Source organism: Mangifera indica, chromosome 15 (assembly GCF_011075055.1).
Source record: "Mangifera indica cultivar Alphonso chromosome 15, CATAS_Mindica_2.1, whole genome shotgun sequence".
Lineage (NCBI taxonomy): Eukaryota > Viridiplantae > Streptophyta > Magnoliopsida > Sapindales > Anacardiaceae > Mangifera > Mangifera indica.
Window position 1 is genome coordinate 361,382 of NC_058151.1, and position 26,343 is coordinate 387,724.

At 33.4% G+C, this 26,343-nt stretch overlaps 4 protein-coding genes, 2 long non-coding RNA genes and 3 other non-coding genes across 10 annotated transcripts; 4 read left to right on the forward strand and 5 right to left on the reverse strand.

Annotated features, from left to right (window-relative positions):
* The first annotated feature begins 1,596 nt into the window (after window positions 1–1,596).
* LOC123198309 lies at window positions 1,597–3,222 on the forward strand. The gene is made up of 2 exons (XR_006497998.1): window positions 1,597–2,400; window positions 2,703–3,222. It is a non-coding gene; the product is annotated as an uncharacterized LOC123198309 (long non-coding RNA).
* A 1,510-nt stretch (window positions 3,223–4,732) lies between these two features.
* Window positions 4,733–7,056, reverse strand: LOC123197563 (zinc transporter 1). Its single transcript, XM_044611881.1, has 3 exons — window positions 6,265–7,056; window positions 5,655–5,804; window positions 4,733–5,257 (listed from the first exon to the last, which is right to left on the reverse strand). The coding sequence occupies exons 1-3, from the start codon at window positions 6,904–6,906 to the stop codon at window positions 4,952–4,954; spliced, it is 1,098 nt and encodes a 365-aa protein (XP_044467816.1). The 5' UTR covers window positions 6,907–7,056; the 3' UTR covers window positions 4,733–4,951.
* Window positions 7,057–9,568: 2,512 nt separating this feature from the next.
* LOC123197399 (2-dehydro-3-deoxyphosphooctonate aldolase 1) lies at window positions 9,569–14,756 on the forward strand. Its single transcript, XM_044611690.1, has 14 exons — window positions 9,569–9,687; window positions 9,789–9,886; window positions 10,208–10,304; window positions 10,418–10,483; window positions 11,099–11,158; window positions 11,277–11,351; window positions 11,486–11,570; window positions 12,041–12,099; window positions 12,686–12,730; window positions 13,226–13,324; window positions 13,697–13,744; window positions 13,849–13,896; window positions 14,260–14,341; window positions 14,432–14,756. The coding sequence occupies exons 1-13, from the start codon at window positions 9,652–9,654 to the stop codon at window positions 14,314–14,316; spliced, it is 873 nt and encodes a 290-aa protein (XP_044467625.1). The 5' UTR covers window positions 9,569–9,651; the 3' UTR covers window positions 14,317–14,341; window positions 14,432–14,756.
* A 667-nt stretch (window positions 14,757–15,423) lies between these two features.
* On the forward strand, window positions 15,424–18,083 carry LOC123198362. Of its 2 annotated transcripts, none has more exons than XR_006498005.1 (7): window positions 15,424–15,488; window positions 15,591–15,867; window positions 15,977–16,174; window positions 16,665–16,722; window positions 16,851–16,895; window positions 16,976–17,069; window positions 17,800–18,083. It is a non-coding gene; the product is annotated as an uncharacterized LOC123198362 (long non-coding RNA). The 2 variants fall into 2 exon arrangements; XR_006498004.1 differs by lacking the exon at window positions 17,800–18,083 and adding an exon at window positions 17,226–17,776.
* Window positions 18,084–19,655: 1,572 nt separating this feature from the next.
* On the forward strand, window positions 19,656–21,102 carry LOC123198128. Its single transcript, XM_044612747.1, has 2 exons — window positions 19,656–20,174; window positions 20,413–21,102. The coding sequence occupies exons 1-2, from the start codon at window positions 19,870–19,872 to the stop codon at window positions 20,897–20,899; spliced, it is 792 nt and encodes a 263-aa protein (XP_044468682.1). The 5' UTR covers window positions 19,656–19,869; the 3' UTR covers window positions 20,900–21,102.
* A 1,088-nt stretch (window positions 21,103–22,190) lies between these two features.
* On the reverse strand, window positions 22,191–22,276 carry LOC123198432. The gene has a single exon (XR_006498015.1). It is a non-coding gene; the product is annotated as a small nucleolar RNA SNORD25 (small nucleolar RNA).
* A 219-nt stretch (window positions 22,277–22,495) lies between these two features.
* LOC123198447 lies at window positions 22,496–22,588 on the reverse strand. The gene has a single exon (XR_006498028.1). It is a non-coding gene; the product is annotated as a small nucleolar RNA snoR116 (small nucleolar RNA).
* Window positions 22,589–22,620: 32 nt separating this feature from the next.
* On the reverse strand, window positions 22,621–22,705 carry LOC123198449. Its single transcript, XR_006498030.1, has one exon. It is a non-coding gene; the product is annotated as a small nucleolar RNA snoR117 (small nucleolar RNA).
* A 534-nt stretch (window positions 22,706–23,239) lies between these two features.
* On the reverse strand, window positions 23,240–26,006 carry LOC123197602 (metal tolerance protein 9-like). Its single transcript, XM_044611927.1, has 6 exons — window positions 25,646–26,006; window positions 24,549–24,661; window positions 24,204–24,449; window positions 24,045–24,125; window positions 23,744–23,974; window positions 23,240–23,661 (listed from the first exon to the last, which is right to left on the reverse strand). Exons 1-6 carry the CDS (start codon window positions 25,890–25,892, stop codon window positions 23,308–23,310), a joined length of 1,272 nt encoding a protein of 423 aa, XP_044467862.1. The 5' UTR covers window positions 25,893–26,006; the 3' UTR covers window positions 23,240–23,307.
* Window positions 26,007–26,343: the final 337 nt, after the last annotated feature.

Sequence of the window (26,343 nt, forward strand, 5' to 3'; positions counted from 1 at the left end):
AAAATTAAAATTTTATATTATTCTTTCATTTTAGTTTTAAAAATTAATAATTCTTTACATCCAAATGTTTAAAAAGTTATATTTTCTCTTTAAAGTTTTATTCATTTTCTTTTTCCTCTAGTGACGTTCTTTAGCCAACCTCTCATCTACCAATGCTCTCTCTTGCATCCTAGAATAAGATGTGACCATCATTCTCCCTCCACAAATGCGATAAATCATCGTATGTCATTTAGATCTGTCATACGATGAATACATTTGTGACTAAAGAATGGTCTAGATCTAGACATACCATCAATGAAGATAAAATTTATGTCTAGAGCCAAATCATAAGATAGATTTTTGTCTAGATCTAAACTTTTTTTCTACCATAAATGCATTCATTGCACGATGATTCGTTGCATTCATGGCTAAAAAATCGTGATCATGTCTTTGTTTTAGATGCGGGAGGGAGCACCAATAGATGAGAGGTTAATTGGATAATATCACCAGAGAAGAGAAGGAAAGGAATAAATAAAACCTTAAAGAAAAAATATAACTTTTCAAACTTTAGGTAAAGAGAACTGTTAATTTTTTAAACGAAAAAAAGAAAATAAAATAAAATTTTAGTTTTTTAATGTTTTTAATTAAATAATAATTTTACTCTCATAATTAATAAAAAATTTTAACAAAAATTTTATAATAGACAGATATTTGAGTTATTAAAATTTGATATATGTAATTTTTTTTTTACACTAGACGGTAGATGAGAATAAGTCCTTTGACATATTTTAAATAATAATGTTTTCGCTGTGGCGATAAGAATCCAATCACGAATGTACCTTTTTCATAATAAAAAATGCATCGATTGAGTCATGCATGAGAATACAGCTTCTTGTCTTGGGCCTCTTTTTGGAGATGAAAAAATTGGGCTAGGCTGAAAATTTACTTGGATCAAATGAATAACATGACTCTGCCTCCGAATGAGCATGAAGCTATTGAAGGCATAAGAAGCTTGGGCAAGATTATTGGGCTAAAAACATGGTCCACTGGACTGGATTTTATCACAATCAGTTCCCAACCCGTATGTGTAATTCACAGCTTCTTGGGCCTCTTTTCGCTGATGGTAGCAGTATGGGTGGAGGGAGCACCATCGAGAGTGGAAAGACAAGTGGGCTTGGAGCAAGCCTGGCAGGAGATGGAACGGAAGACGGTAGGCTTGGAACAAATCCGATAGGAGATGGGCTTGGAACAAATCCAATAGGAGATGTAAAGGAAGGTGGTGGGCTTGGAACAAAACCGATGGGAGATGGAACGTAGCGTAAAACGATAGTTTTAGGGTAAGACTCGAAGGTGGGCTAGGCTTGTAATACGGTGGGCTCAAATACTGGCCTTGGTAAGCTTGGCCTGTAGACATATGAACACGATACTGCTTCCGATGGGCTAGGAATGGAGGATTCAGGCGGACTTGGGATTGAAAAGGTTATGACAGACTTGGAGGTGGGCTTGGGGTTCAAAAACTCCTCTTTTGGTGAGAAACTTGAAGTTATTAGAAAAGCCCCAGCTTTAGTTCTAATTTGTTTAAAATTTTTATTCTTTAAGAAGTTACTGTTCTGGAAAGAGTGGTGATGGTGATAAGTCTAGTGAGTGGACTGAGGGGATAGAGTGTTTGGATGCATCAGGCAGTGTTGTATATACTGTTAAAGGTATAAGGTCTGTTGAGCCCGGGCTTGATGACCATGTAATGATTGGTGGGATAAAGAAACCAATCTCTTGAATGCCTTGAATGTTTCAAAGATTGTTGAAGTTGTGAACAGGTGGAAATGGGGTCCAGAATTGGAGACCCAATTAGATAAGCTCCAATTTGTGCCTAAAATGGTTCTTTTAGATGGGCTAATAGGCGATCTTGGTATGTGTCAGATGATGACTGTTACAGCATGTTGTTTCAATCGCTATCCGATGAGATGGTCCAGCCAGGAGGATTAGAGTAAAGGTGGGATTTGCTCAATTGGTGCATATAATAGGGTTATTCAGTATTTGGCTAGAGCTGAGAAATTGGAGGTGTCTTATTGTTGTTTCTAGAAGGTTCAGGATTTGGAGTGTAAGATCGATACACAAAAGTATAATGTGCTTGTGAGCTTGTTTCTGAATAAAGGATTTTGAGATGTATGAGACCACGGAGAAGGCAGACTGCTCATTGGATGGTTCAACATGCGAATTAAACTCAGGTCGTCCAAGTTGAGATTTCTTCAGCTCAAACTCGGCTCTTCTAGCTGAACAGCAATCTGAGCTCGAGCTGTTTAGATCTAATCCACCTATACCTCTATATCATGGGCTAAGTGCTGTATTTACATCTTCGATTGACAAATTCTTTGATATTGGAGGATCTAAAGATGAATTGGCAAATTATGTTGAAATATTTGAGTATGTTTCCTTTTCGTATTTTACTGTTTTCATTTGAATCCCAATGGATGCCCTGTACAGAAGTGTTAGCTTCTATAGAATGAACTGCAGGAGTGAAGTACACATGTCATATTGAAGTTCATACCGATTTCTAGAAATGCTGAGGGATGTTAAAAATGTACATATATGTAAAAAATTTTTAGAAAAATTATAAATTACTTAACTCAGTTTAGCATTCCAGTTGTAAAATTTACTCAAGAGTATGTTGCAGATTGGTTTAGATACAACTGAAATGAGCCCCAACATTTGATGAATTTTTGCAGGTGCTGCTGGCGGAGGAGGCAGAGTCTAGAGTGTGAAGTCTGATCATTCTCAAAGGACATCTTCCTAAGCTTAGTCAGAGCCAATGGATGTATAGCCCCACAAATGGGGGGCTAAAGAGGCCTTATTAGCCTATATTTGTAAATATAATGGAGGGTTTATTTGTAATTATGTTGTCTTAGATACCTAGATAAAAGATGAAAAGCATATATAAACGAAAGAGGGGTAGAGCTTGGTGTCATTTTTTAGTGATTATGGTATTGGAATATGATCTGTGTAGCCAAAAGGGAATTCTGAAAGATCAGATCAGACTCAACTTCCCATGCTTATTCTTCATTCTCCATTAAAATCTGTGAATTGCGACCCTTTAATGTGCTCTGTACATGGCCAGGAGGATGAGACAAAAGGAGAGGCTAGCTGCAGGCAGAAAATCCTCCATTAAAAATGACGTGATGCCTTGCCACCCTTGTCTATTAAAGTACAATTTACCTATGGAATCATACTGGAGATCATTTTCCATCACGTTTTTTAAGACTTTTTTTTTTTTCTGAAGCAATTTGGGGTCAAGTTACAGTATTATATCTTATTATTTCTCAACTCTAAGGCTACAGAATTCATTGCCCCAACATCTCAAGTGGGTGAAAGTGTGCTAGCGGAATCAACATTTCAGGGCTGTAAAATTTTTAACAATTTTGCATGATAGCAAAACATTTTTTTCGGTAACGAAAAACCTTATTTGACTCAGATTATCCTTTTCATATTTAATCAAAAGTTATCCTAATTAAAAATTACTTTTTTGACCTAGCTACAATTGAATTAACTATACTAAATTAAAAAATCCTTAGATTTACTGACCAATTCACAACCAATGCACCAAACGAGTTTTGAACTTGTACTCTTAATTATGTGGTCTATCTTTACAGCTCAGACTACTCCTTCGGGCAAAACAAAAGATCTTTCCCCTCTATAATTAATAGTTTTGAGAAAAGAGAAGAACCTTTCTGAAAAGTTTACTCAGATGCAGTTGAAATGCCGAAGTGCATCATGCATCATGGTGGTTCCTGTGGCCACTCAAAAACACGCATTTTTAGTTTCAAACTTCAAACATTTTCTTTGTTTTTTGTTTCTGTTCTCTTTTCCAAAGGTGTATATATGACTTTAAAAATGAATCCAATACAAGATCTATTTGCAGAAACTATAATGCAGTTAGCAAAGTCAAACTCATAATCAACCCGACTTGGATTCTTTTACTGCTTAGCATTTAAGCTGACCTTTTTTTAGTATTATCAGAGAACAAATGCAGCTTTTTGCTGTTCAACAGTACATATAAACAGTGAACATAAACAAAGAGCTAAATCATTAAGCTGACTTGTGTTTGTAACTTGGGATCTTTAGTCCTTGCAATTGTTGGAGAACTGTCCATACTTTAGTTGTCTAAGCGTCTTTCTAATGGGGAAAGATTTTATTTTGGTTGATGATCTTGGGAAAAACATAAAAGTTTTGTTGTATAATGCGAAACATGTATATTCTTTTTAAAGTAATCTATGTATTGTTGCGAAACTAATCAAGCAAAAAGAACTAAAAATCAAAATCATGCACATGGAAAAAATAGATTTACTTGGTTTGATTAATAATGTTTACATTTAAGGACGTATAAGATTTTTGTTTTTTTAAATCTTACATATTTATATTAGAAGTAAATTTGATCCGAGCTATTGATGTTTGACTTGAATAAGCTGAGTTTCAATTAAAGAAATTTTAACTCAAACTTGATTTAACTCAAACCCTTTTGTTACATTGAAAAACTAATTCATTCATGATTCTTTTTTAATAATTTTTTCTTTAATTATTCTTCTTCTTTTTCAATTATTCAAACAAGTCAAGTTCAATTTTGAAATAACTATTTTGGATTTGAAATAACCATTTTGGATTTGAGGTGAGATCAAGTTAACCCTTGTTTATATATGATTCAATTTGAATCCATCCTTACTTATGGCAAGATTTATTATAACAACAAAAATAAACATAAAACTTAGGATGAGAAGATCATTTGAATATATTTTTTCAAAGTAACAACGAAGGTCAAAGAGCATCATTTTTGTTGTTCTAGGGATTCTTTCTTTGTTTTTCTACAATAGAAAATGAAAAAAGCTATGTTTATTGATTTGTTCTGGCATTGGTTCAAGGAGTAAACAACAGATAGAAAAAGAGGGGACATTTTTAAGAAACCAATCTAGACATGCCCTAAAAGTTATGCCCATTTGGCCAAAACAGACATGCAACCAGCTCCAAGAAGAAGAGAAAAATTAGCCCCTAGTTGAAGCCTGACATTACTTTGCAATATAGGGTTCATAAAATCTGCAGCAAGCAAATCAACCAGTGCCATGTAAATCAAAATCCCAGCTGAGGCTGAATCAAAAGTCCCCTCCACAATCAGAGCTGCTGGACTGTTCTCACTGTAAACACTTGAAATTCCAATGCCAAGTGCAATCCCAACTGGGGTTGTAAGGGAGAAAAATGTTGCCATAATTGCCACAGATTTTGACTTGAACTCTGCCTGGAAAAAACGAAAAAGCAATCGGTATGTATAAGCTTGTTGTACCATGAGTTTTTTAGCTGTATGATGTTTTCTGAGTTGTAAAAATTAAAAACAAAACTATGATGGATTATATATTTAAACTGTAGTCCAAATTATTGGAGCTAATGTTACAAAAATGATTCCAATTGGTTAAATCAAGGATAAGTATGAAACTTTTGAGTCATTAAAGTTATTAGAATGTTGATCAGTGGCTTTTACTATTGAAGGGTATTGACAGGATGACAACATTCTCCATTAACTAGTGTAATCTTTTCAAGTGTAGGCCAATGTTACACTTTCTTAGACCTGGATATAAAAGTTCAGGAATGAGCACATAATGTGATACATAATTTGATTAAAGTGTTTGATTGATTACCTGAGTGATGCAGCCGCCCAGTCCCATGCCTTCAAAAAACTGGTGAAATGACAAGGCTGCTACAAGAGGCCTGATAGTATCTGGGTTCTCAGAAGCACCCAGAGACATGCCAATAATCACTGAATGTACCACAATTCCTAACTCCAATACCTACACAAATTCAATCCAAAATGTCAAACATAATAAGATTGGATTTAATCTAAGCAGTCAAATAAATTGAGTTTAAGTCAAAGATTAGATTCATTTTTATAAATTAGTTGAGTTCGAATTAATTCAAACATTAAAATTTAAGTTTGATTCAAATTAAATTATTTTTTGAGATTTGATTTGAATTAAATTTAATCTTAGAATTCAGAATCATATTTGACAATTATTAGATGCAATCATTTGCGTTGGAAAATTTACCTAGGACACAAGATTATCTTCTTTGGACATATATTTTGTACTAGGACTATGATATAAAATCAACATTTTACATGGAGTATGGACTAGAATTCTGAAATACCTAATAAGTAATGTTAAGGTGAAGTACTCTACAATGGAGTATGAACTAGAATTCATCGTAAACCTAAAAAATGTGAACATACATGTATGTACTACTCAACCTTACTTGGGAAACAACACGGTGGCGGATGAACTGAGGGAGAGGCAAATCTTGAGATGAATGATCAAGAGAGCCGCCGTGGGCGTGGCCGTGTGTGGCGTGTGTATGAACATGAACATGACCTTCATGTTCACCAGCTTTTTCTTCATCCTGAACAACTGCCAGAAGCTTATTCTTGTTGAAATGCTGCCGCTTATAGTACCCCGTGGCAAAAGAATCCACCATTAATGTTCCTATGGAGGACATCATGGCAACGAACCCTGTGAAGGGAAACTTCCCCCATGGATTTTCACCGAGACAAGGTGAAGTTAAGCTCTCAAACGCTTCAGGTATAATATGAACGAACCCAGTTGCTAGAATCACTCCGGCTGCAAAGGCTTTAACCATGAAGAAAACATCATTCTCAGGCCTTAAAGCTGGAACTTTCTTGCTCAACAATGGAAGACTCACACCAAGTGCACCAGCAAAAAGAATAGTAGCAATTGCGGCTAGTTTATATTTAAGTGCTTCTCCTTTATGTTCTCCCAAGTCTCCAACTTCTTCGCAAGAACACTCACCAGAAACAAGAACAATTGATGAAAGAAGAAAGAAAAGACAAATTAGGTTAAAGGAGGTGAAGGAATCAAAACAAGGCTGAAGAATCGTCATGGTGGACTGTGTTTGTTTGACAGAAATGTTAAAGGGTGATGAACAATGGTGGGTTTGTAGTATTATATAAAGGAAAAGAATGAACAATGGTGGTTGCTGTTGCAGAAGCTGGGTGGCCAAAAATATAAGAGCATCTAATACAGTCAACAAAGATGTATAACATAATATGTAAATAGAAATGAATTAGTGAAGACCATTCGTTCTCATTAAGAATTCAATTCTTCTGTGGTCCTGTTTAACATTTTAGTACTAATTTATGAAATAAATTTCTGTCAACTTTAATAAAATTTGTGCAACTGTTGGTTATGGTGTATATATTCAATCTCTTCTATACATTGAAAGATAGTTATGCATGCATCATAGCAAACATAGCATGCAATTGTCTATTGTTGAATGTTGCAGAATCTAAGCTTTGATTATTATATTATTTAGTATTGTACAAGTCCTAATAACAAGTTGTACATTTAATTTATAAGTTCTACATCATGAGTTACAAAATTCATACGGGCAATGTTATGTAAACCCAGTTTTGAGTACTTAGTAAAGTATTCAAATAATGTATTATTATATAAATGAACGTTATTTTATATTTAATTCAAAATTATTAAATTATATGATGATATATTATTTGGATATCCAAAACTGGGTAATTTTATTGAATTTATATTGATGCAACATTACTATAACAAAGCTTTATAATTTATAAGTGAGATTAAAAAAAAAAAAACCAACTGCCTAAACTCTATAACTTATTGTTAATTTTTGTAAAATTATTAATAGTGATATGATAAACATGATAATAATCACTTTGCTTCCTATTTGATAACTTTTACAAGTTGATAATTATTGTTATAGCCAGCCAGTATTTATTTGAGATATAATTATTTTGTCACAAATTTTTTTATAAATGAAAAGCCTAAACTTTGGTGACATATTTGACATCTCTAATTACGTTTGTCAATTGAAATTGGAGAGGTTTGATGTGCGAAAGTTTAGTTAAAAGAAGTATCATGCTAAATTAAATTAGAGCCAAAATGGATCTAAAATTTTCAATTGTTCAAAATCTTATTTGGACGGTCGAAAATAAATATCCCTTTTGCTGTTTTTTCTTCTATATTCTTTTCTTTTCTTGTACTTCACTGTCTCTTTCTCCTCCTCTCCTTTTTCTTTCCCTCTTGCTTCACGACCATTTTTTTGTCTGAACATGTCCCTGCTCACGCCAGGAGGCAATTGAAAACTGCTAGTGTTGTGGCCTTCAATGCAAGTTGGGTTAGCTACAACGGTGGCACCAATTGGGGGTTGCGACCCCTTTGGCCAAAATAGTAGCCAAGCCAGTCGCCTAACTTTTAAATAAATCGGGTATGATCACCACAAAAAAGCTGGAACCTGGAAAAAAATTTCATGCCCAATGCGTTAGGCCTGATTGACAAGCCTATATCTAGCATTTACATATGTTCAATTATAAGTTAGCCTTTTATAATCAATCTTGTAAAATACAACAATTTTCACTACGTATAGAATGGACCCAATAACTGCATTTGTGTGCAATATTATAGTTTAAGAATTCAGCAACCTGTAGTTTGGCCACTTTTAGGGAAAATTTATAGTAATTTACTATGAATTTTAAATTAGTTTTTTATTTGTAAAGGAAAATGTTGACAAGATGTTGCCATTCAACATTCTAAATCAATGAAATATGGCAAAGATGACATCGCTTTGGAGCTTTATTGAGGAATTTTGACACTTTTATGTCTTCATCTCATAAAGTTAATTATATTATTAATTTCTCTATTATTCCCATTCCCTTTCTTTACTCTTGATCACCACCTAGACTTCATTAGTGGGATATCAATGAGTTTGTCTATTAAATTATACTTTTCAATAATTATTATTTTCTTATTACATACATATATGACAAACTACATCTTTCATGCATATATATATTCTCTATTAAAATCAAGAGTATAGTTAAACAATTAAACATATCAAAATTTGATTCAGTTCAAATCAAATTTGAATAAAGGTTAATTCAAAGATTAAAACCCTAAAAAATTTATCACTTATCCCTCTAAAATAAAAATTTTCGATCACTAATAGAAACAATCAAATTAGACCTGGTAGAAGGGAGTTGTATTTGTAAAGATAAATGAGACATAATTATTGCAAGAAAAAAGAGACGAGACATGCATGATCACTGACAATAACAAAAAAGATCTAACTAATTAAAGGTTAAATTGAGAAGAGAATACTAATGACAAGGACAAGAGATGATGAGAAGGAAAGAAGAAGAGGAGAAAAAATAGACAACATAAACCATAAGAGAGAAAATGAAGAATATAAAAAATAAGTAGGAAAATAAAAAATAAAACAATAAGGGTGGAAAAATAAAATAGCAAAAATAATTAAAAAAGAGAAAATAAAAAATTTTATATAAAATAATCTTTTTATCTCACTTAAAGAAATTTATTAATAAAAATTGAGAATAAGTGATAATTTAAACTTTTCAAATTAAAAAAAAAAAATATTTATCATCAAACTTTGGGTTGGAAATAGTCATCTGGCTTTTATAGATTGTGGGCCGTCTAAGGCGTCCAAGTGTTTGGGCTATCTTAAGGCCTATTCTTATAGGCCTTTTTCAAAGAAAGTTTTTCTATTTACAACAACATTCGATCTATCTCAGAACGCCCGGCGAGCCTAAACTTCAGTCTGTCACCCAGTCTTTGTCTCAAAACCAAATCAAAGATCATGGATTCTTCAGCCATTTTGTTTAACCAGCTCAAGGTTTGAGTTTCTTCTTTGTTCATTTTTTTTCTGTTAATTTTGGTGGCAAAACAGTTTTTTTTTTTTTAAATCCTTTTATGATGTGGGTGAAAACTTAACAGGCAGCAGAACCGTTCTTCTTGTTAGCGGGTCCAAATGTGATTGAATCAGAACAACACATTATGCGAATGGCCGCTTACATTAAGAATATCTCCAACAAGTGGGTTCATTCTTTTTTTTTTGATAATGTGTTTATTTTTCTGTTGAATTCTTAGTTGATCGTTGGAGATTATGAGTTTGCTTTGTTTTTTGATTTTCCGAAAGCTATCGTGTTTCTGGAATTTCGTTTTGTTTATTTTGGTAATGTTTATCTGGGTCTGCTTTCAATTTTTTTTTTTTGATTTTGAGTTGATTGCGGCATATCTTCTATAAGTGTTTGGAATTATTTACTGTGTATTGCTTGTGCAATGTGATATATAATGTTTGAACTATCTGTTACACCTTGACTGTGAAAGGGGTTTTTTCATTTTTGATCTTGTAGAGTTGGATTGCCACTGGTTTTAAAGTCAAGTTTTGACAAAGCTAATAGAACATCCTCAAAATCATTTCGGGGTCCAGGCATGACTGAAGGCCTGAAGGTTGATTCTTGTCATCAAAACTTTTGTGTTGTTCTTTGTGAAATTCTAGATCCTGCTAAGGTGGGATATTGCACATGCGCCAGTTTCATTTTTTTTTTCATGTTTGGTGGCAGATCCTAGAGAAGGTTAAAACAGCATATGACCTTCCCATTGTCACTGATGTACATGAAACTGTTCAGGTGAATTTTTATGTAGAAACCCTTGTTCTATGCTTTTATTCACCATTTTGTGTTTAGGCCCTTGATTTTCTTGGGGGCATTACTGATTGGATAGTGTTAAAGGTGATGTTGCAGTGTGAAGTATAGATGATGCTTCTCTTTTGATGTCTTTATGATAATATACTGCTCTCCCGAAGGAAATTCTCTTTTCTTTCTGATTGTAATGAGCATGTTAAGTCATTAACCATTTTGTTATGTTTGGTCCAAAGTACTAGTGAACTACATTGTTACATACTTAAGTATGATATTTTGATAAGTTGAAGAAAATGAATGGAATCTTTGCTTGATGATTTGTCTGCCTTATGTGCACAGCTGCTTGTTGTAATGTGTTATACCATTGATTGTGAGAACAAGGAAAATAAATACAGGATTGTACGATTTTAATAGTTTACTATGTTAGTTGAAATTCTTTGAAAGATATGGTCACTAAGCCTCATGGTTTTAGCTGGTAAATGTTTGAAAGAATTTTAATGACCTGATATCTTCATTCAAGCTTTTTCATCCTCATTTATATTTGAATAGTAAGTTGAGAATTAGATTCAACTGAGTAATGAAACTTCTCCTTTTCTGAGCCAGTGTGAAGAAGTTGGCAAAGTTGCAGATATTATACAGATTCCAGCATTTTTATGTCGCCAGGTTAAGTTAATTTACAATTTTAGAATGAAGTGTTTCCATAACAGGGATATGTATAGTTTGTTTTGAAGGAGCCCTTCTAAAAAATTAAGTCATCTCATTGTTGATCTCTCAATAACAGACTGATCTTCTAGTTGCTGCAGCCAAGACTGGAAAAATTATCAATATTAAAAAGGGCCAATTTTGTGCTCCCTCTGTGAGTGTCACTCCTCACTAGCATCTGATGAGTTAAATCTTCTTTATTAGTTCATTTAGATTGCAGGGTTTTGATATATGCATTAGCATTCATTACATTATGTTTAATTATTTGATAACAACATAAATTTACAGGTCATGACAAATTCTGCTGAGAAAATCAGATTGGCTGGAAATCCAAATGTTATGGTATGCGAGAGAGGAACCATGTTTGGCTATAGTAAGTTAATTGTCTTTTTTTTTTGCCTCAAATGCTGTTTGCCATGGCTTCTGAAATGCATTCTCAGTCCCCAGTTATTGTTCAGTTGTATAAAAAGATGATATGGGGGTTCTCTAACATCTCAAAATTATGATTTTAAATCCTAAAGAGTAGGAAAACAGAACCACTGCAGACATATTGTTTCCACTGTCAATTTATTGATTTTGGTTTACAGAAAATGATTGTCATAGATCCATTAGCTGCACAATAAGTGCTAAGTTCTAAGTCAACATTTATATTTGGTTACAATTCTTTAAGATTTATGTATTGGCTTAAAGGTAACTGAGTTAAATCATATGTTTTTATTGCTTGATGCTTAATTTGAATCCAGAGTGCTAGTTCTGTTTTGATCATATGTTAGGATTATACCAATCATTAATATATTTTATTATCCACTTGGACTGACTGTACATTCATGGTTTGATTTGTAGATGATTTGGTTGTTGATCCACGGAATTTGGAGTGGATGAGAGAATCTAATTGTCCTGTTGTAAGTGAAATGTTGACTTTTCAATGCTTTCAGTACATCGACATTTGCAATATATATATATATATATATATATATATATATATATATATATATATATGTGTAATATGGAGCATATAGTAGCAACCATAGGAAGCACCTAATGGCTGGAAGGGGACCCTCTGCACTCCAATCTAGCTGTTCGTTTCTAGAAATTTGTATTTCCCTGATCAAAATGTTTCAAATTTTAACTTTTTAATATTAACAAAAAGTAGAAACATTGTGCATTATCCACAAATTCTCGTTATTGGAATATGTCTCTTATGCTTTCAAGTGCACCTTGCATCAGTTGTGTAATTTCCATTTCTTTTGATACGTTGAACTGTAATAAATGGAACAGATCATATTAATGCTCCACCCATTGGATCTGCTTGGTAAAATTGACTAAGATGATTATATTGGGTAACTAATGAATGTCCCATTCTTTTCAATTCTGTAGTATTTGCTTAGTACACACAATGGTAAACTTGGTTGAAATATTCTTTGTGCTACCTTTCATTTTACATATTGTTATCTGGAAGAAAAGCTTATTGATAATATTTCTTTGCAGGTGGCCGACGTCACACATTCATTACAACAGCCTGCCGGGAAGAAGGTGTGCATTGTACATTTTGTATATCAAAACTAGACAATGTTGTATGGTTCTAATTCTGTGAAATAGTTAATTAACCGCTAACTGTCCTTCAGTTTCAAATTGGAGAGCCTCTGCTATCTGTATACTATCTGCATGAGCTTGACTATAATTTCTGAAAAGATATTGTTTTTTTAGTTTCCATGAACATATTACATTGTTTGAATAATCCCAGTGTACTGAATGATCATACTTTTTTTCATAATAAATTTTATCTTAATCACTATACTGCATTGTAGGCATTATCCATGGCTTCGTGCATAGAAATGGACATAGGAGGATAGTATGTGGGAAACAATAATTGATCTGCAATGTTTTTGTGCTGTTCCTTTTAACTAGATCAAAACCATTTTTAGTATAATCTGGGAATTTTTGCAACTTGTTAAACTTAATTTGTTATCCTGTTTTTCTTTTTCTATTTTAAACAGAAGTGCTAAATTCATGCTTTTTCTATTATAGTTGGATGGAGGAGGTGTTGCAAGTGGAGGTCTCCGTGAACTTATACCATGCATTGCAAGGACAGCTGTTGCAGTAGGTGTTGATGGAATTTTTATGGAGGTATAAAAATTTGCTATCAATGATTAGTTTAGTGGTGCTTTTTCTCACCGACATAATACCTAGCATTATACTGGTGAATTGACTAGTTTGAAACTAAATCGATTTGGTAAATGCTTGAAGTTACCTGAAGTCCCTCATATTTCTCAAATTTCTGACTTTAAGTTCAGTAAGAAGGAAGTGTTATTACAGATCTTCCTGGTTCTAGTATTTCAAGCAGGCTTGCCTGTACCTGATACGTTTTTTCCTTGCTTTTGAGATTGCCACTCAATTAAGCATTGGCACAAAATTTATAGTTGTGTTGTTTTTTCCCTTTCCTTTTCTTTCATAGTTTATATGTGTATATGTTTATTAAGCATTCTTTTGAATGGTTAGGTACATGATGACCCTTTGAACGCACCAGTTGATGGCCCAACCCAGTGGGTGAGTTTGCTAAATACTTTCTCTGGTTCATAAATTGGGAGACTTCTTTGTCAATTTCACTGAAAGTTTTTAACGTTTTCTTTTTCCCTTGTCTATGACTATAGCCACTCCGGCATTTGGAGGAACTACTACAAGAGCTTGTGGCAATTGCTGTAAATTCTTAGCTCCTTAATCTGTGCGCTTATTATTCTAATATTCCTTGTGTAGAGACAAAACCCCCCATCTTCTTGCATTTTAGTTCCTCATTTTAGAAAAGATAAACACGCTCAATTTCAATGTTTATGAAAAACAAAATCACAGAAATTTTCTTCCTGAAATTCCGATATGCACACCTCATGAGCTGTGGTTAAAGGAATCTCAATGATTGATAGTTGGGACCTGTTTGAGTATACCCCTCTCAACCCTGGAACGAAGATAGGATTTCATTTTCAACTTGTGCTTGACATTATATTATTCATATTACAAGCTGTAATTCCTAGATCTAACATTGAGCCGGATGTTTATAATGTCTAAAGAGGGTAAGCAAGGGGAAGCAACGCATGAACATCGATCTCACACCATTTTGTGATTAGGAATACAGAAGGCATTTCTCTAGCGGTAAGCAGGCAATAGCCTGACATATCCGTTATCCCTCTGATTGAGATAGTATGATGCTAAGATTTTGCTCTTTTCCACATTTGGTTGCAGCTTCAAGCTTACTTATCTAGGCTATTGTGAACAAGTTTGTGGCACTCTGAAATCGGCAGCTTGAAATACAACATCCTGCACAAGAATGAATGATGGGCAAATAGTTTACTTTAGGTTGATCTGAATAATTTGATTGTTGTTTGTATTCCTCTTCTGGTGGATTAGAAGAATATTATGGCTAATTTTTTTCGTCTGGTTCAAGTTCAAAAACTTACCAATGTATGTATTTTACCAATTTATGTTTCGCATTATTCACTAATAGGTCTTGTAACAATGATGGTCAAATTGTTATATTGGGTTGATATGAATCAGTTGACAGATTTTATTTTTTTTTCGTTATCTAATCAAATTTCAAAGGTTATTTGTAGGGGTGAATCCGAGTTGAATTGGCTTAAACTTAAATTCATATTTGACTTGAATAAATTGACTCTAAGATGAAGATCCAACTTGATAGTTTAGCTTGAGTTTGACAGTTTGTCAATGTTATCATATCAAATCTCTTCTTTTTTTGATGATTTTTCTTTTTTAATAACAATTTTTCCTCTTCGTCAAATTTTCTTCTTCTTTGACGATTCATAATCTTCTTCTTCAGTGTCATTGTTTAGTTTGATCCGAGTTGAAATTGAATTGGAGCTTTAACTTAGTAATTAAGCTTGAATTCCTCTTTAACAATATGATTTATTTTGTTGACAATATTATTCATTTTACCAAAAATCATTTCACAATATTTAGGATTAGTTTGAATGAGAGCCTCACACTAATTCATGTTCAGGTTTAGGGTTTTTGGATGCGGCTTTAAATCAAGTCCTAATTATAGCCCAAAATGCTTGTACGGGCAGTCTTATTATCAGCAGCCCAAAATTGTTGCCATTACAACGTCCCAATAACGTCGAGTGAACCCTCAAGTGACCAATGAATAGTGGAGGGTATAAGTGTAAACTCACTTAAATTTGAAAAACAAAACCGAACCAGAGAGGCGGACGCTCAAATTCGCGCGCACGGACTGTATAAAAATTCATTTTCTCAAGCAAGATCCTCTGAAATGGATTCACGTCAGGTACCATTAAATAGCCTTAATTTCTTTATATTACTTAATTTCATCGTATCTTTCTTGTATTATTAAGAATTTTAGTGTTTTGTTTTTTTTCATTGTGGACAGTGAAAAATTGAGCCTTGTTAAGCGGTGAAGAACGGGGATTTCAAAGAAAAATTTGGGCCCTTTTTGTGTTTTAAATTAATGTTTGATTGACATTGATTTGTTTTTTTAAACTTTAGGTTGTTAACTTGAGTAGTAGATTCTCAAATTAAAAGAATCTAATTGATAACAAGTTCTTCCATAACTTTTTCTCTCTCATTGAATGCTCTTTCTCTAGACATAGAATCAGAAGCGAAACAGTGTCAGGAATTAAGAAGTTGACAAACTGATGGCCGGCAAAGTATGTAAACAATTTTAAACTTCCTTGTTTTTTTTTTTTTTTTTAATTTAACGTATAATGTTGTATTTTTAATCGCATTTATTAAATGTTTGTGTATTGTAAATTTTAGGGAAAAATGGACATGGCCCTCAGTCAAATCTCTGAAGATAGGCTGCGGAGGGCTTCTCGAGTTTCAGCAATTTTTTTTTTTTGGAAATTTCAAGCTGGGTTTGTGATTCAGTTTTCTCATTTACTTTGATATAGTGGGCGTCAGAATTTTTAAGGTGTATTCTGGGAATGAAAGGGTTAAAGATGTTGCCAAAAGCATGTAAGTGCGGCTTTATTCTGAGCCTTCTGTTAAGTATCATTATTGGTTAAACACAAGTCAATGTTTTCTCTCTTTAATCTGTGCTAGAGAGAGCCTTGTGCCTGCGATGTCTTAACTTTTCTTCTGCAATTGGGTTTTTAATTAAGGAAATGAAAGAAAAGAAGACAATGTTATTCAGGGTCCTTTATAAATTCTTTTTGGTTAAGTATAGAACTAATAATCTCTTGAATAAATGAAAATTTTGAATTTGAAGCAAAGATTTTTACAATAACGCTTATTCTATTTCATCCCCTCGTTTTCATTATTTAGAGTAGACTACCTCGTCTTGTGGATTCCAAGACAGGCCTATCAAATCTTATCTTATGATTAAGTTAACAGCATGAGATATTTTTGAGGATTTGATATAAGAACTTTTCTCAAATATGCTCTGATATACAGAAGCAGAATTAGTCAAGTAAAATTAAATTTCTTTGTGTTTTTTATACTGCAGAAGGAATTCTGTATCAGTTAAACAGGAAGCTGCTCTTACTAGTACGAGTAATAAGAAGGTTTTTACCTCCTTTAATTCTCTATTATTTGATGTAGCAGTGTGTGAGACTGTATATGATCTCTATTGACATCAACGTTTTTTCTAAATTAATCATTGTTATATATATTTTTGTATTCTTTTTAAAAGGAATTCCTAACAAGGAGAATGGAAAAAGCAAGTCTGGTACTTCTGGTAGGATTCATTTATTGTTTGTGTCTCAAACTAGAGTTTTATGTTTTCGTAATAATTTAGCGGTTAATTGGCTCTTCCAGCTGGCGTAAAAGTTGGAAGAAAAGCATTGGTTGATGTCGGCAAGATAGCAGGGAATGTTGCAAGGAATGTAGTGCATGATGGTTCTAAATCATTGTGAGTCTCTCTGTTTTATCAACCGTTTCTCCTTGATTGTCTTAACTCTTAAGCAGTTATGATGGTTTACATTTTTATTTACCAATATATCGGATTATCAATGTTGTTGAATTTTGAGCTGGTAGTGCTGAAGTTTCTTATTGTGTTGCAGTGCAGGAAGAGTGTGAGAAGTGCATTCTTGCACCAGTATGCATATGTTGTCTTTGTCACGTTCATTACTGTAGATTTTGTATCTGTTTTTGTTTTTGAAAATGATCAAGATCAAAGATTGAATCTAGATTTCCAGGTGAGTTAATATGAGATTAATTTGTGTGTAATTTTTTTGTCGTATGGGTACTTGATGTGATCATCTAATGAATTGAATGTTGGGTTATTATTCCTAAAGAAGAAATGAATAAAATCTTTGTTTGTCTGTGTATTTTTATTGTATGCATTGAGCGTGTGCATGAGCTGCGTGTGCGTGTGGCGATTTTCTTGATTGCATGGGATTCTTATCACAAGATTTGTTGATCACAAAATCAAAACTTTATAGAAAGGGTGACAACTTTACAAGATATGATTTGCACCGCTCATAAATGACCAATTTCACTGCAGTTTGGTTGTGAAGAGGAGAAACAAAATTCTCTTCTCTCTGCTTTCGTCCTTATAATTTTGATGTTTGCTTCCAGTTCTTATGTTTGTTAATCACGTCAAATTTGCTGAATTTTTTTTATGCCTCTTCCAATTGAAGGTCACTTATGAGAAACACATGAGGCCTCATCTCAGTTGTGTTGCTGCAATTTAGGTAGACTTCCTCTAAATTTCTCTGGAATGGATATGGTTCTCTGTAAATAATGTTCTAGTTCCAGGAAATCAAATTTTTCTACAAGTAGATATATTTTTTTTACGGGTATAAGGTTACATACACAAACTTTGTTACAGAAAATGAAAATCTGCCAATTATGGCCACCTCAAATTGTATGAGTTGACTGAAACCCAATTGAATGATACATTTTTTTACTTGTTTCTATCTTAGAATCTATCCAGAATGGATTAAAATCATCCTTAGAATCCAAACAAACACTTTGATAGAAGTGGATTTGAGTTGACTAACTCGAACTCAACTCAAATTTAGAAAGGCTAGTGAGGTCGAGTTTAACTCTTTCTTGTTAATGAATAATAATGCTGAAGGAGAAAAATAGTTAGAAAAAAAGAATAATCGTCAGAGAATAAAAAAAAAATTGTTAATAGGGTGAGCCTTATGTTAATGTTGATCGTGGGTCAAGTTTAATGAATTGAAATTATTTTAGTTTGAGTTTAATTTGTTTAAGTTGAAGAACGCACTAAGGTAAGCTGACTCGATTTGAATCCACTAATAATTATAATAATTTACTTATATTTTTCTTCTTTTGTTTATACCCACAATTACAAATTCAATATAAGAATTATGATAAAGATGAATTTAAGTTAAATCGAATTTGAATAAAAGTTAATTCAAACTCAACTTAAATACAAAATGATTAGTTTGAGTTAGTAGGAATGGTCACCAATTACGTTAAGAAGAGTCTGAAGAATTGTTGGAGGAAAGTTCTAGTGCAGCATCCACAAGCCTTCAAATTCGAGCCCAAACATGAATTTAAGCCCAAATTGATTTGGGTCAAATCTACCCTAAATTTGGATAAAATGGATTTCCAAGCTTATATTATCAAATCCTCTTGCCTTTGACTATTATCAGTGCCGTCTTCATGTAAAATTACTAACCAAAACTTTTCGTTGATATTAAGATAAGCTAGGAAGAAAAGGTGGATTAAATTGTGGAAAGTTCTTGGCGCACAATGACCACCTAATTCAGGTATCAATTTACATCAGAATTTTCTTCTTGGCATGCCTCACAGCAAATGAAGAAAAAAGAAAAGAAAGAAACCCCCTTACCAACTTTCTCAAATTGCTTAAATGGGACATAAAAATTTTAAAATTTTACTGTACTAATAGAAAAAAAATATAACAAATTTTTTAGAGTCATGATTTTATAAACTAGATTGACTAGTTTAGTCAATTGAAATGGGTTAAGAATATAACGAATTTTAGAATCTTAATTTTATAAACTAGATTAATTAACTCAATTGATTAAAGTGTCATTTATTAAGCAAAACAATGATGATTTATGAATAAATTCTTTAAGTAGTTATTAGATTAGACCTTTGCCTAATTACTAAAACCGTTTTGGTTCACAATTTAAACGAGTAAAAACCCAGATTAAGCTTGGTTGTTAATGTAAATTAAAAAAAAAAAGATTGTTATGATTATTGATTGGATTGAATTGTGCCCTCATTCAACATCTATTCTTATTCTAAAAAGATTGTTTAAAACAATTACACGTTATATATAAACTATAAATGTTTTTAATAATATAATGAGACATCAGTTTATTTTTATCTAATTTTATTTATGACTGGTATATGTAGTGTTAGATTATTAGTCATTTCAATTATATACAATCAATTTACAAAAACACAAAAATATTGGGGCCAAACCATAGATAATAGAAAACATATGAATTTGGTCCCTTTCAAGTAAGAGAAATTGAACAGGGCTACCAATCAATCTAGTAAACAGGCCACCCTCTTTGATGGCCCTGTTCAAAACCACTCAATATCAAAATCCAAAAACACGGCCAAACAACACAAAACACATAAAAATCACAACTCAGAAAGCACTTCTATTTCCAGAACTAGAAGCACAGTTCACCCCACCTCACCTCTCCACATGAATTTCTAAAATAACACCACCTGTTTTTTTCAACTCCACCAATAAAAAGGCCATGGCTTTTCTTCTACCAAATTTGTCTCCTTCTCTTCTTCTTCAAACCAAAGCCTCCAAAGAGAAGCCCTTACTCCAAGCAATTTCTTCAACCAGACATAAGTCTTATCCTCTAGCCCTCTCCTCTGTAGCCAGTCTACAGATTCCAACGCTTCAGGATGCGCAGGTTAAGACCCCACCACGGGAGCAGGACAACGACCACCACGAAAAAAATGATTTTTATGTCAATTTAGGCCTTGCTGTGAGGACTCTGCGTGAAGACATGCCTTCATTATTTGCCAGAGACCTCAATTACGATATTTACAGGTGATTCCTCACCTTGGTATCTCTTATTTTTCTTTGATTTTTTTTCTGTGTGTTATTGGCTGAGCAGAAAATTAGGGTTTTATGACATTTAGAGATGATTTCCTTATATGTGTATCTCTCACTCTCTCTCTCTCTGTTTTTTTTTTGCAGTTTGATTTTGTTTCCCTAGAAAGTTTTAGAATTTATGAGATTTTTCCCCATGAAATCTAAGATTTTCATGAATTGTAACTATCTGCAGGGATGATATAACATTTGTGGATCCATTGAATACATTTACTGGCATTGAGAGATACAAATTGATCTTTTGGGCATTGAGATTTCATGGTAAAGTTCTGTTCCGTGAGATTTCGCTTGATGTATTAAGGATTTGGCAACCTTCTGAGAATTTGATCGTCATAAGGTGGAACTTGAGGGCTGTTCCCAGAGTTCCATGGGAGGCTGAAGGCCAGTTTCAGGGTAATTCAAGGTATAAATTAGATCGGTCTGGCAAAATTTATGAACACAAAGTCGATAATTTAGCATTCAATTTCCCACAGCCACTGAAACCAGCAGCATCAGTGTTGGATCTGGTGTCTGCTTGCCCGGCTAGTCCCAATCCAACGTTTTTATGGGGTCCCTCGGACGTGTACTCATCCTCATGGGTCGAGTTTTACCGGGCAGTAATGGAGACATTAGATCAAGAAGCGTATTTGAATGTACAAAACAGGCTAGTTACTTGTTCATAGTTATTAGCTCTACCTGATATGTAATGTATACGAAACATATATGCGTGTGTTATGTAGATAAACACAGATACGACTACAAGGTGAATTTGATTTTTGTGTTGTTAGAGGCAGAGAAGCCCCAATAAAACTTATTAAAAATGAAATCAAGCTTGAAGCTATGCTAACTGAAAAAGGATTTAAGAAAGTGATTGATTTCTGTTTCAGATTTATTGAGCACTAGTTACTACGTATGGAAGATTTTCTCTTGCTTGAAGTGGAGACAGCTTATGAATTGTGGATCTTATTGACTGTCTAGTTTGATGATAATGCAAATGATTGTTCATTGCTTTGAATGTATTTTCTGTTATGAATGTCGCTTTAATCTTATGAACTTATATGATAGACTTCTATAAAAAAATACTGATCCTGTGAGTGTTGTAATTAAACCCCATATAAAGATTAAACAGTTAGAATTATTTTGTGTAATCGTAGCCTTTGTCAAGGCACAGATGTTACCTGAAATGATTCTTTCAAATATGTAAGAAGGGATAGATTCATATGCATAGGTGGGTTGGGTTCAAATCTATGTTAGGCTTGAATGAAACTCAAGTTGAAGTTCAAGATTGGTTTGAGGGCTCAATGATACTTAAACGAAACTATTCTCATTCGAAAACATATAATTGACCCTGTTAAAGCTCAACCATTCATCTTTCCTTTTGTTCAACCAAATCAAAATCAAAATGTCTACATAAAATCCAACTCTCATTAAGGTATAGGAATCAAATTATTAGATCATATGAGCATTCCGTCCAATCACCCTGTCCAATTAGCATTTTCTCCCTTCTGGGGGGCCAACTGCAATTTGCAAAACCAACATAAATATTCCTTATTTGCTTGGGGGTATTATTACTATCCATGATAGTCCAATAATAATATCTTATCAATATCTTATCTTGTATCAAAATCCTAACTGTATTACTGTCATCTTCCTAGATTGATGTTGTTGACTATTCAAAATTCTGCATATTTTAAGAATCATATAAAGGAGAGTACCATATAGCAAGAGAGCCCAGAAGCTGTTGTGACATCTTTTACAGTCACATAAGCTTTCATGATAAACACCAGATTTACATATTTTCACCCGTATCTTATCAGCTATCCAATACTATCAGTTAATATGTTATCCTATGATTTGAAGGATGTAATTGGTTATTGATTATCACTCATTGATAAATTCATACATAAAGAATTTACTCAGAAGAATAAAGCTTTTAAAAGCGGAAAAAAACAGAACGGAAATTTGATAAAGAAACAAAACTCAGTCCCTTAGATGTTCATAAAGAGTTTGTGATCATTTTCACAAATTCATTACAGGTCTGTTGGATCATCACTGTTTCTTCATCATTTCACTAACAAAAAAATAAAATTTTAATTTAAAAAATTATGGGGAAATCTGAATGCACTAAGCTTAGATAATTGAAAACAAAGTGCCAGAATCTCATCCCCCAAATCATTCTCGGCAACGTACAGCGCTGAAAACGCTATAGAAATAGGCGCATCAGAGACTCTAATTTATTGCCTTTTTTTTTTTTAAAAACTCCGAAGACAAATACAAAAAGGCTCAGAAAGTGGCATCATGATTTACATCAACAAGATTTTCTCTAAAAAGCTCTCAAAGTTTGATGGTATAAATTCAAATCAGCACCGCCTCAAACGATAAAAAAGGAAAAAAAATCGAAAGGAGGCCTCATAAATTAACTGATTGATTGAATGCATCAACGAGAGAGTATCTCAGATGGTACGGACAATTTGTGAGCATCACAGGCCGTTCAATCAAAAACAAATCTAAGACAGAAGAGTAGAAAAGGAAGAAGATGAAATTGAAAATTGAAATTGGAGATTAGGGTTTATTTGGACTAAATATATAGAGTGAGGGGAGCTTTCGAAACCCTAATTCTATTCTGGATTTACTTATACGCCATTGTAAAATATTTAAGGTCCAGGCTCAGGCCCAGAGGAAGCCCAATAAATTTCTCAAAATAGGATATATTATAACCATTGAGTGATACTTCTTGAAGGGTTGGACATAATTCAGCCCGGTTCAAATTGAATTTGATGTTTGACTCGAATAGAGATAACCCTAAATTGAAATTGAATTGAGCCAAATTGTTAAAAGGTCATCAACAAATTCATTTTATTTAACAATTTTTCATCTGATTTTTATTCTACATTTTAAGTTATCTTTTTTGTTTTAAGTTTTTTGAGAGTAAAATTCGATTTCAAGTTTGATTGTTTTAAATTCAAATCAAACTCGAGTTAATCTTTGTAAATTAAAAAAGATATCTAATCATTTAGGGAAAATGGAGTAGAAATCTTAAGTGCTAGGATTATTCAGTTTCAGTTATTACATAACATAATTTACTGACTCATCAAGCTAATTGATGGCTCTTGGTGTGCTCAGGTCGATGTTTGACCTCATAATCTATATGCACAAAAGCTCTCTCAACTTCAGGCAGTTGCTCAAGCTTCTCCTGCAATGTCTCTCCAATGTTATGTGCTTGATGCAGCAACATGTCCTCTGGTAACACAACGTCCACCTCCACAAAATAATGGCATCCAAATGTGTATGCTTTCACTGTGTCTATATGCTTTACCGATTCGTGATGGTTCCATATCAGATACGTCACTTTCGCCATAAAATCCGGTGGGGCAGTTCTCCCTATCAGTGAATGTACATTCTCCAGAACAGTCCTCACCCATGTGCTAATTGTATACAATGCTATCTGCAGTTAGAAGCATTATGGTTAATATACAAATTAGTACTTTATTGTTAGTGCAAAGTTATTGACCACAGTGGAGTCTTACTATTATGGCTCCAGTTGGGTCAATCCACCAGTAAAGTTTCACAGCTAGCACAGCTGTGACTAAGCCAACTGAATTGGTGATCACATCAAACATATGATCTTGAGCATAGGCTCTGATGATTTCGTTCTTGAATCTTCGACAGTAGATCATTAGCACAAACTTGACTATTGTCACAGAAGTCATTATCCCGATCATCCATTTTTCTTGCACGCTGTCCATTTTAGGTTTTGGCTGTAACAGAACAGCATTAGCCGAAAATTCTATACTAATATCGGCGTACATTCAGCAGAAAATAGCATACCTTTGAAATGATTGCGCGAGCAGATTCTAGCAGAATTTGTAGTCCAAGAGTTGCCATCACTGATGCAAAAACAATGATGCCCTGTGTACTCAAAGTTGATTAGCTAAATGCAGTATGCAGAACTGAAAATTGATTTTAGCAGCAAATTTGGTAACTTACTACTGGTTGCATCCTTTTCTTTCCGATTGGGTAGTGATACTGGTTTGGATTTTTCATGGCATTGGAAGTGAACCACAAAATGAAACCTGATAAAAGGTCTAGAAGAGAGTCCATAGTTGAGGCAATTACTGCCAAAGATCTGCTTTCAACAGAAGCATAAACTTTTGCTATAAAAAGCACCAAGTTAGTGACATTTGATATGTGAACTGCCAATCTCTCACTTTTTGCAAGCTGCTTCATTTCATCCTGAGAAAAATTGATCATGATTTTTGACTCGTAAGAAACAGATTTCTTAGTTTGCTTCAGTCAAGGAAAATGAAAACGGAGAAAAGGTTTTAGAATTACCTCTGTTAGGCTTTCAGGCCAAGAACCGTTTTCAGTCATGATGTCCATGTTAACATACCCTTCAAGGAGCCTTTCTTGTTTCTCGTAATACTCTGAGAGTTTCTTCTGTTTTTCTAAAATGCAAAATCAATAAAAAATTGAAAGTTTTAATTTACTGTCAAAGTCCTTTAAGCAGGAAATCATTTTTACTTTGATTGAAAGAACTGCTGAAATCCTAAATCAAATCAAGATATCCCACCTAGTTGCTATTTCGAATTACTATTGCAGTGCTTTGATGCCAAAAATTACAGGTTGAAAAGTTTTTGGGTCAATATAAATTTATTATCTTTCATTTCCTCGTAAGAGGGTAGAACCATGAAATCAACAAAGTTCAAAGCCGACAGTATTTGTGGCTTTAAGTGATTTGTCATACACAAATCAAGACAACATCAAGATTGAAGCTGAGAGCCTTGAGTCAATGTAAACCCGTTGTCGGCTCTCCTCTTATGAGACACTTTTTTATAGGAAAATTGTCACAACTTTAGATGGCCCAATAGAGATCAAGATAACATTAAAACAGAAGCTAGAGTGTTAAGTCAATATAAATTTATTGTCTCTTCCTCTCCCTTGCCAGACTTCTTTTGTGGGCAAAACCATCCAACTACAGCTAAAATAGACAATCCTTTGCTACTTCAAGGTCTAATAATTACATATCCAAACAGCATCTCAGTGATATAAAAAATCTAAGTTATGATAGAATTTTAATCATTCACCATTGATTAAGAAACTTTACAAAAGAAAACTTAATTTTATCCATGTCACACAGTCAACAATGAACTCAACTTTTAAAAAAAGTGACAAGACCGACCATAAAATGCCACAAGCTGCAAATGGAAAATTAGTTAGATTAATAAGAACTGGGTTGATTTCTTTTGTTTTAGAGGTTTCCCTAATATATAAAAAAAAAAAGTAAAAAAACTCCTGAAAAAAAAAATTCTAAAAACATTTTCTGGAAATACATGGAAATTAAGCCCAGTTCTGTGTAAAGCTTTCTTAATGAGGAAGAAGAAGAAGAAGAAGAAGAAGAAGAAGAAGAAGAAGAGGGAAGAGTGACATACTTGGTGTACATAGACGGTGAAAGAAAACACAAGAGTGACGGTGATGATGATAAAAAGGGATTTCATGTTCTGGAATACGAAAGCTATCAAGAGTGAGCCTCCATGCAGACGACTTCGCATTAATATGATCACCAACATCATCATCATCTTCTTCTTGTTTTGGAAGAAGATGAGGCTCATGAAGAAGATCACCACCACCACCACCCTCTTCTATATTACTTATGCAACGTTCATCCGTAGTCTCCATGGAATTCTAGCTCTTTGTATGCGATAACCGATAAGTTCAAACTAAGCAACCGAAATGGCGGTTAAGATAGAGTTTGAAGAAGAAGACGATAAAAAGAAAAACTGCTTCTCCAATCCTCTGCAGGACCGCCTTCCCAGAGAACAACCAGTGCTTACAAATTTATATTTCCATGCACACAAGTGGCATCATTCTATAATATTTTTTCAAGTAAAATTTTCTAAACAAATATAAAGACTAATGTTTTATTTGTTTGCAAGAAAGAAATACTCCTTTTTTATTTGCTTTTGGCTGACAACTATTTCCACGCGTTTTATTTTTTAAGTGGCACAATCTTATCTTTTCATCTTTGAAAAAGATTTTTTTTTTTTTTAATCTATAATCAAAGCTCAAAATCTCAGTTGGTAGATTCAAAACAGTATTTTTTTTTATTAAGTGATGTTATATGTATAAA

Coding starts and splice junctions, on each gene's coding strand:
- LOC123197602 (XM_044611927.1), bottom strand. CDS start 25,892: ATGGAGACTACGGATGAACGTTGCATAAGTAATATAGAAGAGGGTGGT. Junction 24,450..24,548: donor GGCCTGAAAGCCTAACAGAG/GTAATTCTAAAA, acceptor AATTTTTCTCAG/GATGAAATGAAGCAGCTTGC. Junction 24,126..24,203: donor AGAAAAGGATGCAACCAGTA/GTAAGTTACCAA, acceptor TTGAGTACACAG/GGCATCATTGTTTTTGCATC.
- LOC123197399 (XM_044611690.1), top strand. CDS start 9,652: ATGGATTCTTCAGCCATTTTGTTTAACCAGCTCAAG. Junction 10,484..11,098: donor ATGTACATGAAACTGTTCAG/GTGAATTTTTAT, acceptor TTTCTGAGCCAG/TGTGAAGAAGTTGGCAAAGT. Junction 11,352..11,485: donor GCCAATTTTGTGCTCCCTCT/GTGAGTGTCACT, acceptor ATAAATTTACAG/GTCATGACAAATTCTGCTGA.
- LOC123197563 (XM_044611881.1), bottom strand. CDS start 6,906: ATGACGATTCTTCAGCCTTGTTTTGATTCCTTCACCTCCTTTAACCTA. Junction 5,805..6,264: donor GCCACCGTGTTGTTTCCCAA/GTAAGGTTGAGT, acceptor GAATTTGTGTAG/GTATTGGAGTTAGGAATTGT. Junction 5,258..5,654: donor TGGGCGGCTGCATCACTCAG/GTAATCAATCAA, acceptor CGTTTTTTCCAG/GCAGAGTTCAAGTCAAAATC.
- LOC123198128 (XM_044612747.1), top strand. CDS start 19,870: ATGGCTTTTCTTCTACCAAATTTGTCTCCTTCTCTTCTTCTTCAAACC. Junction 20,175..20,412: donor CTCAATTACGATATTTACAG/GTGATTCCTCAC, acceptor AACTATCTGCAG/GGATGATATAACATTTGTGG.